At 35.2% G+C, this 15876-nt stretch overlaps 1 protein-coding gene across 1 annotated transcript in view; it reads left to right on the top strand.

Moving 5' to 3' along the window:
• The first annotated feature begins 510 nt into the window (after window positions 1–510).
• LOC149276600 (uncharacterized) overlaps window positions 511–15876 on the top strand; it is a 29437-nt gene continuing 14071 nt past the window's right edge. Inside the window, exons 1-24 of the mRNA XM_089503457.1 lie at window positions 511–751; window positions 1449–1462; window positions 2358–2390; window positions 2703–2735; window positions 3084–3137; window positions 4375–4485; window positions 4667–4741; window positions 5409–5453; window positions 6717–6770; window positions 6886–6939; window positions 7218–7271; window positions 7842–7895; window positions 8113–8166; window positions 8256–8300; window positions 8743–8796; window positions 9174–9218; window positions 10215–10268; window positions 12177–12275; window positions 12362–12406; window positions 12488–12586; window positions 13022–13075; window positions 13346–13453; window positions 15059–15112; window positions 15238–15336. Coding sequence (XP_089359583.1) covers window positions 511–751; window positions 1449–1462; window positions 2358–2390; window positions 2703–2735; window positions 3084–3137; window positions 4375–4485; window positions 4667–4741; window positions 5409–5453; window positions 6717–6770; window positions 6886–6939; window positions 7218–7271; window positions 7842–7895; window positions 8113–8166; window positions 8256–8300; window positions 8743–8796; window positions 9174–9218; window positions 10215–10268; window positions 12177–12275; window positions 12362–12406; window positions 12488–12586; window positions 13022–13075; window positions 13346–13453; window positions 15059–15112; window positions 15238–15336 — 1632 coding nt within the window. The remainder of the gene's footprint in view (window positions 752–1448; window positions 1463–2357; window positions 2391–2702; window positions 2736–3083; window positions 3138–4374; window positions 4486–4666; window positions 4742–5408; window positions 5454–6716; window positions 6771–6885; window positions 6940–7217; window positions 7272–7841; window positions 7896–8112; window positions 8167–8255; window positions 8301–8742; window positions 8797–9173; window positions 9219–10214; window positions 10269–12176; window positions 12276–12361; window positions 12407–12487; window positions 12587–13021; window positions 13076–13345; window positions 13454–15058; window positions 15113–15237; window positions 15337–15876) is intronic.

The raw sequence follows: 15876 nt of genomic DNA, 5'->3' as shown, positions 1-15876 counted from the left end.
AAGTGTCACGTTTTTTAATGCGACATGCATATTCGAGCAGAAAGTATTCTCACTGCAAATCAATTTAACCAGATAAAAATCAAATGCCAGACATCTGGGAAGAACAATATCTGGTCTAATGTAATAAGTCTTGCAATGAGGGAGGAAAGAGATGGAATTCTATCCAATGTAAAATCTTCAGCTGTGAAATCTGGTTTCTCGCAATAAAAAAAAAGGTGGCTTGGTTTATGTTGAGAAAATTTACTTTTGGGACCAGATGTTTTTATAACTGGAATGTTTCTGTGACATATGTTACTTTGTGTGAAAGAAGCACATTGCATCTTCATATGAAAGTTCAAAAATGCCAAGTGTTTGAACAAAACGTTTATATTTTGTTTTGATAAACTTTGATTCAATGGTAGTTTGATTGTAGACACATACTAAGTTCAGTAGTTAATTTTCCAACTTTTAATTTGCCAAGTTACACTATATAGTTAGCGTATATATTTTATTTGTTTAAATAAACCAAGCATGTTCAATTTACTTGCAGGAGAAGTGGAAGATGTTGCATGCAAACAAGACAATAAGATGTATATGAACAGAGATGTCTGGAAGCCATCGCCATGCCAGATCTGCGTTTGTGACAATGGAGCCATTCTCTGTGATGAGATCCAATGCCATGATGTTTTAGACTGTGAAAATCCTGTGGTCCCTGAAGGAGAATGTTGTCCTGTCTGCAGTGGCACAAGTGGTGGCCGACCAACTAACCAATGTAAGTGCCTTTTTTGTTTCTTATAGGGCCCTGAACTGCATTTACTTTTTGGTAAATGGAGCAAGGATTGTAGGAATAATGCGTCACAAACAGTTGAAAAGAAGTTGAAGAATATCAAGGAACTCTCTAGATCTCTCTTAGAATCTCTTAAGAAAAGTGGATGGGCCTCCAAAGCAGTCTTGTAATGTCCTCATAGGGAGAAGTGATGTTTGGCTTTTCCCATTCAACAACCACTCTGTGCTCCCTTTGACTCTGTCCATGGGCTTGCTCTACCCAACCAACATGATTATCCTGTCCATATATCGAGAGCGAAAGAGAACTTACCTTGTAAATGCCTTTATGTGAACACAGGTCACCTATTGCAAACACTACTAATGTCCTTCAATAGCATTACTGGAGACGCATAGCGAAATCAACAACAAAAGCCTTTGGCAGGTTATTGGCTAAAAACATAATTACTTTTTGCTAACTTTTAAAATACTTAAAATCAAGTAAAAAGAGTTGGTGAAACATTGCTGTAGTGCTTGTTGTCTGTCATGATATTTTATTTGCTGATCCCTGAAATCCCTTTAGTGATATTCATATATTCCATATCATCCTAACATGGAACACATTGTTTGATTTTAGTATATATCGGATTAGCCAATTATTATGTATAAAGCACTAACTGTCTTACCTTTCTTCTTTGTTTTTATAGACAGAGGACAGAAGGTGAGTGATAATTTTAATTTTGATCACCTACAGAATGTAGATATTTTTGAACTCTCTATTCATAGCATTAGTCCAAAATAAAATCCTGGGGGCCTCCTGCAAACTGGGTTGAGGGGCCAAACCATATGGATGGGTACCTCAACATAGCTTGCATTGGCCCATCCATATCTATATATTTGCATCTAAATTGTTGTGTCTTGTTGCATTCTGTTGAAAGTGCCAAATTGGTACCCAGTTATGCTCATATTACTGTATATTATTCAGCAGACAAACATAATTTTGACAATATTTTACAATGATGAGCTAGTGGTATATTGAGGTACTTAGTAGGTACTTTAATATGCCCTCTAAAAACCAAGTAGCTGCTGTTGATGCCTCTCTCTTCAGTCTCTCTTCAGTCTGAGATTTTTGCCGCTAGAAGCAGATAATCACCGGCAGGAATGCATTCCCTTTGAAATCAGCCGGAATGCTTTCTGGTTTTTGTTAGCCCCATCTGGAAATCTAATTTATGCAAGTTAGGCCAAACGTACCTTTAACAAACACAGATGCCAATAGGTTAGAACCAATGTAAAAAGGCCCAACTTTGCCCCCATAAAGCCCCCTGAGACCTGGGTCTACCTGCATGTCAGGGACCTGTGTTATACCCCTGATTTGTAGTTATAGTACTGAGATTTTAAGTCACGGGTGTTCCTAATTGAGTCCAAATGCCCCACATATTTTGATAGACAGTCGAAGAACATCTTTGGAACTTTGTGAAGGCTCTGCATAAAATATTTACAGAATCAAGGGACTAGTGTTCTCTTTAGTAAATACGTCAGGCAACATAGTTAGATCAAGCCTTTTTTGAATATTCACTACTTTTCTTTTGACATTAATATTGATTTTATTTGTTTAGGGTCAAAAAGGAGAACCTGGAGATGTCCCTTTTGTGAGTACCTTTATCATCAATAGTAAGGATAAAGTCATGAATTTGGATGAATACTCCAATATAATGAATTATTTTTGAAACTTTAGTAAGCAATATTACTAATAATAATTAATAAAATAAATCAATAAACATATATTTAGATTTTAATATTGAAATTAAGATTTAATGATTGTATACACTTTTGTATAGTGATGACACATTCCAAAGATATAGGAAGAAAATTTTACTTACTGTCATTTTACGAGAAAAAAGCCCTTATTTTTTTCACTGGTTATTGCTTAATAATAAGTCTAGATGCTTTTCTTTCATTAGGTGACTGGTATCCGTGGTCGTCCAGGCCCTGCTGTAAGTGTTACATTCTGTTAAAGTGATAGTAAAATTATGTTTTTTTAAAAATCTTGAGAGCAGCACTATATTTAAGTTCAGTTCCTTTATATGAGTAAATAATTGAAGGAGTATTCTTAAATCCCAAAACTTACTTTGCATTGTGACTACATGAAGAGTCCATGTTAGCTGTCAGCCAACTAGATCATTATTCCAGTTTCCTTCTTGGCAACATTTAAATAACAGTATCAATCTTCTAACAGTAACACTTACAACTCAATTACTGATCCAATGTCCCAAAAATATAATGTATAACTATAATATAACTCATTATATACAAGTTCCAGAAGTATTATTGGTTCATTACAGGGACCTCCAGGCTCACAAGGACTAAGAGGAGATAGAGGCCCAAAAGGAAAACCAGTAAGTTACAGTGGGACCTGTTTGGAAAAACAATGTTCTGTTTCTGTACTGTATTGGGCTAAAGTGTGGTGTTGACTTCATACTTTTTTCTACATCACTAGTTCACCACTGCTTGTCTTGGCTCTACACAACTCATGACAGCTTTAATAAATTTGCATTTGCTCATAATCAACACTGGATGTCAGTGCAGCTTCATAAAGTTTGGAGAATAAACTCTAGGAAAATATTTTCATACAGTACTATTTTATTTTAAGTATCATGAATATCGTAGAAGCTGTGATGGAATGTGATTTAATTTAATATGATTTGTCTGCTTTTTTTTTTTGAGTTTGTTAAACAAAAGTATGAAAAACACGGAACATCCAAACCTATAAACCTGTAATCTTTTCCTGACATTACATTGTGGCTTCATTGCCAAAACATTACACTCCAAGAAGTATAAAACAATATTTGGTCTTTTTAAGGATCCTGACTTTTGTAGTGAGGTAGCCTTCTTCTGTTGGAAAATCCATGGGTAGATCCCTAACTCTTGGAGCTGTGAAAATGTTACAATACAAATATATACATTTCATCTCACATACTTCATTTGGCATAATCCAGTGCCAACCCACCCAGTTATCCTTCAAGAAGAACGGCAAACATTCAAAGATGAAATGTAAATCCATGTAAAGCACATCTACAAGAATATTCCATCAGCTCCTTTGTAGTTCAGTTTGTGGCTAGTCTTCACTTCTTTAGATGTATTTCTTGCACTGACAAAATGACTGACTACATGTAGAAGAAAAGATAATTATTAATGGAGCCCTTTGAGGTCTGTATCAAATAGACATGTTAACAGTTTATTGTTGGAGGTGTGTTATTAAGAAGTGAGTGTCATGTACACTTGTATATAATGTGTTGCCATAATTTAGACTCTAAGTAGAAATCAAATAAATCTATCATGCCTTGTGTTCAGTAAGCACCCAAGTATATTGGAATAAGGGACAATTCTCAGTTTTATAGTTAGGGTTGTACTGTTCATGATCTAGGTAAATGTTGCTATATGTAACTGTCTGCAACTGGGTCAGATAATTGTTTGTAAATTCAATTACTTTGAATGAACAAATAACACATTTAATTACAGAATTAATTGATGTAATAACCAGTATAACTGTATATAAGTATTTGGTGAAAAATAGCTCTTCTTGTAATATTTTAAACAATAAACCAAACCATAACCAAACAACATTTTTTGTAGGGTGTTCGTGGTCCTGCTGGATTGGATGGAGAACCTGGAATCCCTGGACAGCCTGGTGAACCTGGCCCTCCTGGACATCCATCTGTCCCAGGCCAAGTATGTGACAGTACAGTTTTAACCTACAATGTGGTATTTCATAAAAATGTTTGTTTCTATAACTTGTGTTTCATAATATGTTCAAATATTCATTGATGTTAGAATAAGCTGCATTTTTGGCAGTTAGCTATGAAGACCATATCTATTTAGATCTGAGTAACCAAGCTTTGCAGTCACATTTACATTATCTCCACAGCCACTTTCAGCTCATATGCAAGGAGGCTTTGATGAGAAATCCAGATCACAAATGGGATTTATGCCTGGTTCAGTGGTAAGAAAATACATTCTGTCTACATTTTTGATTTTTTTTTTTTCATCAGCAATAATCCTAAACATAATTATTTTAAATCCCCCCCCCCAAAAAAAAACACTTTTAACTTTAACGACAGTAGTTAAAGAGGAGCATTCATAATCCTTTGGTAACATTTCATTATCAATAAATGTATTAACGTTCACTATTTTGGCAAATTAAATGAGAACGGTCTAGTATAATTAGTAACACAATAGGAACATATATGTTTAGATAACTGATAAGAACCGCTGATGAATACCAGCTTTCACGTCATTTGCATTGGTGATGATGCATGCTTATGATATACATGAGATGGAAATGGGAAGAGTAGTCATAGCATGGCAGAAGCAGATTTGGCTACCACTGAGGCCCTTTCATACATCCATAGTATCTTAGAGAGAATACATCCATGCTACCGATAGCTAAATACCCTGTGAAAACCTTTTGAATGCAGAAATGTTTTTTTAATTAAGGGAATGCAGATGATTTAGGCGTCATCATTATTCTAAGAGTTACTGTTTTCATGTATAATTGCTCTTTATCGAAATATGCAAGTTTGATTTGAAGTTTATGCTGTAAGTGGGAACATGTTCAATTAGAAATTAGCACATTGAAGGGAACAGAGTTTTTTCTTTGTTTTTTACAGGGTCAAGTGGGTCCAAGAGGTCCCCAAGGTCTTCCTGGCAACCCAGTAAGTAAGCTACAGAATGATAAAGTATATTATCAATTTGAAGTTAGTAGTATCATTCATGAAGTCATTTATGAATTGGAACTGCATACAACAATGCTCAGAAGAAAAATATTAAAGACAGAATGACATTGAAGTGTTCAGTCATCTCTCTAACTGTTAAGTATAACATTTGTGTTGTTTCCTTGCAATCTTTGAGTTTCGTACAGATTTACTCCAGAGTGCAACTTTCTTCTCTTGATATTCTACTTATCTCAGAATGCTTGTTGTGTGTGAGTCATGGTGGTCTACAGCACGAATAGTGTTAATAATATGTCTAGAAATCACAAAAGGTTTGTGTGTTAGGGTGTGAATGTAAAATATTGTAGTTTTATTCCAAATAGCTACTAGTCATGGTCTTTTCTAAAACAGTGTTGTTTTTTTTAACTCCTGGCCTTTCTTTAGATCCTATAGACTGAAAACACATATTTTGCTTATTGTTATGTCTGTGTTGAAGCTGGGCTCTCAAAAACGGTTGTCTGCTTATATCCACCCGTCCCTCTTTAGCCACTTGAAGTGTTGTTTGGTGTTGTACAGAGATGGAATTGAGTTCCTTAAATATTTATGCACCTACCATTTTAGAAGCAGAATAGCATATTGTAGATGTAGAGCATCGGTTATTTCTCAACTGTTAGACCTAAACTTCATTTTGTTGAGCCACACTAAATATCACATGAAATTAATTCTATTATTTGCTCTGTTGTGCTGTGTGTGATATACCCAGACCTAATAAACCATTTAGTACTGCCAATTATATCCTTTGTCTTTTGCACTGTTACATGTATTTGAAAATAAAATGACTATAAGTATTTAAGATGCTAGATTTACAGAAACAGTCTGCTCCCCCAAAATGTATTTTGATTTTGAATACACTTTGCAGTGCTAATCCATGGACTCCGATGCATTATATTTCTTGCAAATTGGCACATGCATTGTTTAGTTATTTGAGTTACAAAATGAGACTTCTGTCTCGTTTTCCTACTTTCTCAGCTGGATCTACTGAAACCATGAAGCATTAGTTTATAAACATCTTGAATATGTTCAGTACCACTCCCATTGAAGTCATCGAAGCAGCAGTCAATTACATATATGCTAGCAAAATGATGATTAGATAACATATATGTGATTGGTTGCTACTACTCCCATTGATAATAGTATTTTTTTATTCTGTTTTTGATGTAATTCTCCATTATTTTGTCTGAAGATTTTATTTTTGTGATTTACTAGGGTGGCATGGGACCTCCTGGTCCTCCTGGCGAGGCAGGTGAACCAGGTTCAATGGTAAGTTACAACCTTATCTTGGAAAGGTGGTTCATTATTTATGAAACACATCCTATATAATTATTACATAATTTAAAATGTATTTATTTTAAAATAAATGTTTACTTATGTTTAGGGTTCACCTGGTCCACGAGGTCCTGAAGGGCCAGCAGGAAAACCCGGCGAAGATGTAAGATATTTATACATTATTATACATTGTCACAAATTTGCCATAAGCATCTTAAATGTTTCACTATATTGTACTATGTTACTGCTTATTTTGAGAATTTATCTCCAGCAAACACTTGTAAAAGCATTTTGCAAATAAGTTATTGTTTATTTAAGGATTTAATAGCAAAATATTCTAGTTAATGAATATATAACCTAACATTTTCATTGCAATATGGAACTTGTTATTCCCATATATTCATTTATAAAGGAATAAGACCACAAAATCTTTATTTCCAGGGTGAATCAGGAAGAGCAGGACAAACAGGTGAAACTGGATTCCCAGGGTCTGCAGTAAGTTTTTTATTTAAACATACTACTTTATTTATATGTCCAATTATATGGTTAAATCCAATAATAGTTACATAGACGTATGTATCAGTAAAAGAAGTAATACAATAACAAAAATACCATTATACTGTATATTTACCGGTATTTTTCAAATCTTAGCCAGGTCTACGTGGTTTTCATGTAAAATTCAGATTGCAGAAGGCTCTTAGTAAATTAGGTAGAACATCTCTAAACATCTTTCTACCCTGGACCTTTATCACATTGACTCGATTCAAATTATCAATTTCATACTGATCATGGGGAAAATAAAAACATGGTAGAAAAAACCCATGGTACTTTCATTTATTCTGTTGAATGTTAACACTTTGTTTTAGCTAATTGAAGCGTTAAAAACATGATTTCAATACCCAAACCCTTCCAAAAACTAGCCTCATTGATTAGGGTTTGGGGTTTGCCTTGCTGAGTGGTGTTGAATGGTTTTCCATAACTTCACTGAAAATTTGAGCTTTAGTGAATTGATGTACCTATATTTTTGTGTTATATATGATGGAATCCATATTTATTTATATTTAGGGAGCTAGAGGTTTCCCTGGAGCTCCAGGACTCCCAGGTCTTAAAGGACACAGAGTAAGTAATCTCAACTGAACATGCTTGTTGGCTATTTGGTTAGTAAACCCACTATATTGCTGGGTGAGTAAAACGTACCCTTTTTACAAAAGGTGCAACAGTACCTCCTGAAGAATGATTATTGCATATGGGTTAGCAAAAAAGAGGTCATACACGAATGATTATAATACAATTAATAGTTATAATAAAAATGATAAACTTTGATTACTTTTTATAGGGTCACAAAGGCTTGCTAGGCCCAAAAGGAGAAATTGGAGCAGCTGGCTCAAAGGTAAACATAGAAATCCTGCCTTTTTTCTGCTAACATTTATGAGAGATAAAACATTATGTATGATACAAATTTTTCCTTGTACTACATAGGGTGAAAATGGTCCTCCAGGCCCCATGGGTTTAAACGGACCAGCGGTAAGTGTTTTTAATGGAAACTACTATTTATTTTGGTTATTATGGTTCACAGCAAACAATAATTAGAATTTTAGACAAATTCAGTATTTTCCACTCAGTGCGGATTGTTCTAATAACTGACAGTAAGACGAGTTCTGGGTACACATGAGCACAATGTAACCCATGTCATCTTTTAAAAGGCTTATGAAGCAAACTACACAGTGGTAACAGTATTTAAGAATATTGTACTTTCTTTAGTATAGTGATAATGCTCCTTGTCTTTTGAGCAGTAGCCTATCATAATCTCTGAGGCTTTTGCTGTGTTTCACTTCATAAACAAGCACAAAAATGTATCACTAGAACATGAAGAACAATTAAACCTGTTATCTAAAACATAGTTTTTCCTCATGATGGCCTCTCACGCAAAACAATTATTACATAATTTGGCTTATCTATTTTAAAGGGGCCTAGAGGTATGCCTGGAGAAAGAGGAAGAATTGGACCACAAGGAACACCTGTAAGTAACATAAGTTCTGTCTGTTCTTCAGAATGTGTCTTCCGAACATCAGTCTATGATAGAGTTTAGCAAAACAGACTCTGGGCTGGCTCGCCAAGTCGGAGCATGGCCCAACTTGGATTATCTCCAGATTCCAGGATTCTGAAATACATGGGGGCCCAAACAGTGAGGTATTTACTTTTGGTGCCGCCATAGGCCTGGCCTTGGGCAGTGCCATCAGTCACCCCCCCTTCCCAAAATAGCAGGGTGGTGGACATTTTGAAATTAAACTGGATTTTTTATTTATTATCATATTTACACACATTATGTAATGTGTTCAACTGACTCAATTGAACACTGATGTATCTGATTCAAATGTGTCCTTGTTCCAATTTCAGGGTGCACGAGGTGCTAATGGACTTGTTGGACCAGCTGGATCAATGGTAAGTCAAGTTTTAATGTCTGTTACTAGTTAAGAGTAATGCATATTGGCAGGTCTAATTCATGTATTCACAGTCATTCTCAGAATATTTAGAAAAAACATATTTAATGGAACGTAGTCAAACTATTCTATGACTCATTCTGTAACTACATTGTATTGTAGTGCATTATATGTAACATTTATGTTTTTCTATAAGAAAGGTTGATTTGGCAGTTTACTACCTAATACTGAAATAGTCTCTGTCACAAAAAAAGAGTCACTAAACATTAAAATAATTTTGGCTTCTTTTTCAAGAGGCCAAGGTTATTTTCACAATGCCCCTAGTTGAGAAAGCAGCTTGTACTTTTTCTGCTTGCATACAGGGACGTGGTCACCAGTAGGCAATCAGTGCTCCTGCAGCATCTCTTATTTGTTCCAGTACATCTCTTGTTCCACTTTTTCTCATAACTGATTGGTCGAGGCTCACATTGACTGTTAAGCTTTAAGCTTAAGGGAAAAATGATATTGCACCAGCTCCCCAGTGCTCAGTTCAGGCTTTCAGCGCATGACGTTTTAGAATTTCTCATTTTTATTAAAAATGTCCCTCTTGGGAAAGAAAGCTTTTGTAGTCATATGAGACAAATAGGTATTTGCTGGGTTTATAGCTACTATATGATAATGATCTGTAAAAGAATTAGTAGTATTTGTACTGAAAGGTTACTACAGCAGTCAGCAACACTCAGAAAAATTGATAATGACCCTTTTGTAGAACAATCAGACCAATTAAAGTATGGTGTAGATATTATATATAGGCCTTATTGTCAGCTTTGACCACAGCAGTACATTTTCACAGATAATTTCATCTACCCCATAGACAAATATTTATAGAAAATAATAAGCCTATCTTCTTTTTTAACTTTTAATGTACTTCTTTGTTTGGTGTAACTGACTAATTTCCACCATCGTGTGAAGGAACACACAATTTCATGGACTGTAAAAAAATATTTTTATTTAACAGGGCCCAATGGGATTAAGTGGTGCCCCTGGATTTCCCGGTTCGCCTGGTATGAAGGTAATGCCCGTATTTCCAATTACTTCCTGTTATTTGTATATGTATTTTGCATATCTGTTTATCCCCTTGTATACAGTTGACATAATAATTATAATTTAATTTAGTGTACCTTAACTATAGCAATAGGACCTGTGTACTATTACCAAATACATTATTTTGTGACTTTATTTCATATTATATGTCATGCCCTTTTTGAAATTTACCCAATATACAATAATACAGCAATGTAACCTTTAATGTAACTGTCTATATACAAATATGTCAATATAGGAGCACAATCAAATAAAATTACTTGTTTCTGTTGTAATATAATTTAGTTCACAATACCTTATAGCACAATAAGAAGTGAACATACAAGAATATGCAATATATGTGTACTAAAAAAGTTAAGATCTTAAATTGATGTTCTAATATTTTTCCATATTGTTCCTCCTCTTTAAGTCGTTCTTCCTTTTTTATGATGCTGAGACAGCCTTTGTAAGGGTAGGAGTTAATGGTTAAGATAGGTTTGCTATCATTTGCCATATAACTCAGCTGCCTCATGGTAAAATAGATACATCCGTTATTGCTAACACAACTTCAGCAATCAAAAAGGACAAATTATAATCTGTGAATTTATTGATATTTAGTTATGGTAAATGTATGTGATGGTTCCAAGTTAACCATTTTATATTTCCCCACTTTCATCTTTAAGAAGCCACAATTTATAACACTTAAAAGGGTGATCCTAGTGTGTTGTTTTGTGGATGCCATGAGCACACATATGGCTCATTTGTCATCGATTTGTATATTCATCATATGAAATATCCGTAGTCATTCGTTATATCATAAACATTAAGTAACAGTTTGAGATTTGTTGCAGTTACTCTATATATCACTTCAAGTTTTTTTTTTTACTTGCTGGGGGTGTATTGTTTATTTTTTGGTAAATGCATTTATTTATCGTCTTTAGACTGTGTAACAGATATATAGGAGCCTAGAGATCCGCCACTTGGTGATTTTTGGTCCCCCAAAACTGTATTTAAATAAAACCCACAGGTGCTGCTTATTTCCCATCTCTGAGACAGCTGTTGCTACAGCCTTAAAACTGGAAATATCTTTCCCTCTGTACTTCCCTGGATAATGATCTGCAGACATTTCAAACAATGGTTGATTTCATTACTTTAAATAGCGTGTAATCAGTCCATTTCACATGCAACTTTGGCTCTAGAAAAATCCCAACTGCTTTTAAAAACAACTGGAAGAGAAAACTTTTGGCACCCACAATGGGAAAACATGAAAATACCTCAAGGGTAACTCCTATTTCTTACACAAAACTGTGTTTCTGTAGAACCTTTTGAACTTGCGGAAAGCTTATTGTACGTACAAGATTTTTGTCATTGCATTTTTGTGACCTTCCATTTTAGCCATTTCGGATGACATTTTTGGTCAAAAAACATGTGTTCTATCCTTCTGGAAATGAATAGCACATGGCCTAAGTCAGAAAGTGTACTTTTGCTGTCCCCGCTTGTCCCCTGTGACCTGGTACATCAAGAACATTCCATAAGTAAGGGTACATTATCCAAACAAGAGAAGAGCTGCAGTTTGAAATGTGTACCTCACTGAAGATATTTGTGATGATACCTTCACAGATGAACTATGAGCTCTCTAATGCTAGAGACTCATGTGCAGTCTGCTAAAACAATGGACATAGAGCCCAGTAATTATGGTACTGAAAGAATTTCGGTGCAGTCTCCGCTGGTAATATGGTCAAATATAGTTTCATAGTAATATATCATAATACAGATGTAAAATTATAAAATTTCATTTTCTAATTGTGATTTAACTCTTACAGACTTTCTTCAGTCTCTATGATATAAACTTGAAAGCATGCATGATTGTATTGTGTCTTTTTTTATTTAACTTCAGGGTGAAGCTGGACCTACAGGTGCACGTGGACCAGAAGGTCCACAAGGACCTAGAGGTGACACTGGATCACAAGGACCTTCTGGGTCACAGGGGCTCCCAGTATGTACTTTTTATGCAAGGTGTTCTTCCTAACTCTAACTAGTAAGTGTTTTGTAAATTGTTGAAAATCTATTTTTTATGTTTAGGGTGCCGTAGGAACCGATGGTGCTGGTGGTGCTAAAGGACCTACTGTAAGTTATTCTCAATGCCATCTTATTACTGCATTCAAATTATTCAATTTGTTCAAGATTATAATGTTAATTCTGTTGCAGGGTGCCCCAGGTGTTGCAGGGGCACCGGGCCTCTCAGGACCACCCGGATCTCCTGGACCTCAAGGAAGTACTGGACCACCGGGTATCAGAGGATCAGCGGTAATTACATTGTTATATATAGAATAAAACTAGCCTGCTATTGAGCTATAGTTTTCAACTCATTCAGTGGAGTGTCTGTAAATGTTGTTATTGTACAAAACGGACATTCGGTTATTCTTTAGCCAACCCAGGTGGTGTTACATTATCTGAAAAAAAATCTGAAATGTTACTACAAATTAGAAATACCAACAAAATATGTCCATTAAGTGTCTGAAAGGACCTAATAATCACTTTAAAAATTCAGTAATATTGTGTTGTTCGCCACTGACAAGGTTAATGAATTAAAAGCACTACTTTACACTAGCTGTAGTTATGCAGAAGAATAGTTGTGTTCCAATAGCTCATCGTTTGGTTTGGAAGGATTTTCAACATTTTATTTATGTTCATCCTTGTGTAAACTCAATATATATGTATCTACTTTTTTTGTTATTTTAGGGTGATCCCGGAGTTCCCGGATTCAAGGGAGAGGCTGGCCCTAAAGGAGAACCTGTACGTATCAGTTAATTAAATTAGAATAGAGTACCCACTGGGGTACTAGAAATCTGAGTTTGGGTTGTAATTAAATAGAGCTATGAATCATGTGGGCTCCTGCCACAGTATAAGTTATAATTCTAAATTTATTATATGATACCTCCCAAGTGCTCTTCTTTAGGACCCAAATCACTTTGTCTGTGTCTTTCCTGATGTCCCTCTTTTTTAGGAGCACAGAATGTGGGATATAAGTGTGTCAATTCTGTGGTATTAATTACATTTCAACAGGGCCCACATGGACCTCAAGGTGCTATAGGCCCACAAGGAGAAGAAGGAAAGCGAGGACCTAGAGGAGATCCTGGATCAATAGGCCCACCCGGACCACTTGGAGAAAGGGTATGAGATCATGTAGATTCACATTTAAGTTTTTGTGCCTTCTAAAGTATTGGATTGCCATAATAAAAATATTTTAAAATGAATAATATTTGGACTTCATAAAAGACATAGCCTTTTATATCATTGGTATGATTTGTTTTCACTAATGACAAACAATTGCCTGATGCATCTGGGGTATCTTTATCTTTTTGATGGTTATTTACAAGAACAAATACATCAACTGTGTTTAGAAATATGAACAGCATTGTACTGATCTATCTCTCAAAACTGTTTCATCATATCGGTTTTCATGAACTCTTGCAACTGTAAAATAGTAATCTCTGTTTCTCTGGAAATAAGTTGGAGTTTGTTTTTTCTTGATGCTGAGATAAGCAACAGTTGATCTCTGAGCCCCAAAACACGTAGTAACCATAAGTAGTCATTTAGTAAGGGGAGTTTGGAACAAACACTATTGAACTTGAAGCAAGCTATGAGTAATACTATTTTGTGGGACACTGAAGCCTAATGGGGGTATTGGCAAGAGGCACATTTAAGCCATCTGCTTTGGAAGGCTTTTCAATAAACACATTGTTACTTAAATCAGAATACAATGCCATACATTCTTCTTAAGTATATCTAGATATTAAAGCAGATACTATATTTTACTGTTCCGTACATTAATTATAATTTAATGGAGCTCAAAATAAGCAATACACATGTATAAAAAAACACCATGTGTGTATGATGGGTAAAGATAACTAAATTATTGTTCTCTCAATGGTTATGCCTCCCTGTTAAGTTATTCTCTTTTTTTGCTAAGCATTGTGATAACTAGGGCTCTTGGCCCTGGGGTAGTCAGAGGTCCTCTTGTTGATATCACATGTTTTTCTGGAAGAGAGAGGAGGTGCAGGGGCATTGCAGCTCAAGCCCCCACCACCAACACCTTGCACTCTTGCCCCGTGGAAGTTATGGCCCTGTTGTTAAGTTTATGTTTTTGTTTAGTATGACGAAATTGATAGGATACTTCTGCCATAGACTGCCCCTGATCTTAGCTTCTGTGAGGAAACCATTAAACTGGTTGATCAATAGCACAACCTATAAGTAGTTTTGTTAAATTAATTATGCTTTTAAATAATGAGTATTTTGTAAATTAAATTAAGTTATGATAAACAACAATTAAAAACTAGTTAAAAGTGTGTTCCAAAATACATGCACCCTGCATATTCAAGATATTTACTATACATTTAAGTATCATCCATATATGTTTCTCATCTCTGATTTTGTGTAGATTGTCTCTCATCTTTTAATCAATAAGGCTAAGAGGATCTACCAGAACAATATTTCTATCATTTTGCCATAATCATTCTTTTTCAAGGTGCTTTCGCTGGTAATTGCATTTAAGTAACTACTTAGTCAGAATTTTAATATGAGCATAATTACTATTCTTATCAGTGGATGGTGAGTGAGGCCATTTTCCTAACTATTACTTTCTTAAACTAAATGTAATGTCCTTTTTTGGTCCTACTTTGAACCGTCTTTGGTCGTTTTCATCTCAGGATCTATGGGGCACGATGTGGCATGATTTAACTGTGTTTTCATCAATATTTAATGTCATATGTCTGACAGGGTTCTCCTGGTAATCGTGGTTTCCCTGGATCAGATGGATTGCCTGGACCAAAGGTAATGTGATTTAAATGGTTCATATAAAGTGTTATTATAGCAAGTATGAGTATTGACTCATTATGCTGTTTTTGTTAATATGATTTACATTATAAAGTTATTTATGAAGTGTACCACTGGTGCAGGGAGCTCAAGGAGAACGGGGAGTTGCTGGAGTTTCAGGCCCTAAAGGAGCAAATGGGGATCCAGGCCGTCTTGGTGAATCCGGTCTTCCTGGTGCCAGAGTAAGTAACACACTGAAATGAGCTTAAAAATAACACATTACGTCATTGCTGATTTATTTGTTTTGTCTTTCTATTTTTAATGAATAAAAAGACATGACTTACCATATAATGTAGAACTTACAGGCCTGAAGTGGTTGAGGTTCTGTTATATTCCAATTAATTTCAGTACAATGTAGAACCTTTTGTTTTATTCTGCCATTACTTCTTTTTCTTTCATTTCTGCTAGAAGGTTAGCATCTTTTCTGTCTCACATTATGCCTCTGCTACTCACACCCTAACATATTCTTGCTTGTCCTGGCAGTTGACTTCCACCTATCCAGATCTCTTATATTCATTTTAGAACCTAAATCCAGACTAGTGAACATGTGCCTCTAAAGCTGTTATTGATTTTGATCTTCAACCTAGTTGAGAGTCCTATGAGTAATAGCTCACCCACAGCTGGAGAGCTACTGGTTGTCTTGTCAGCCTTTGAATAGGGCTTTTTTATTCATATCTCAGTGCATCCTGTTTCCTCCAGGCAATGCACATTAAAGTCTTGCA

The sequence above is a fragment of the Sceloporus occidentalis genome, unplaced genomic scaffold (genome assembly GCF_023333645.1).
Source record: "Sceloporus occidentalis isolate IW3139 unplaced genomic scaffold, rSceOcc1.0.p SCAF_233, whole genome shotgun sequence".
Lineage (NCBI taxonomy): Eukaryota > Metazoa > Chordata > Lepidosauria > Squamata > Phrynosomatidae > Sceloporus > Sceloporus occidentalis.
The sequence above is the reverse complement of the archived record's forward strand: the minus strand, read 5'-3'. Positions and strand labels throughout refer to the sequence as shown.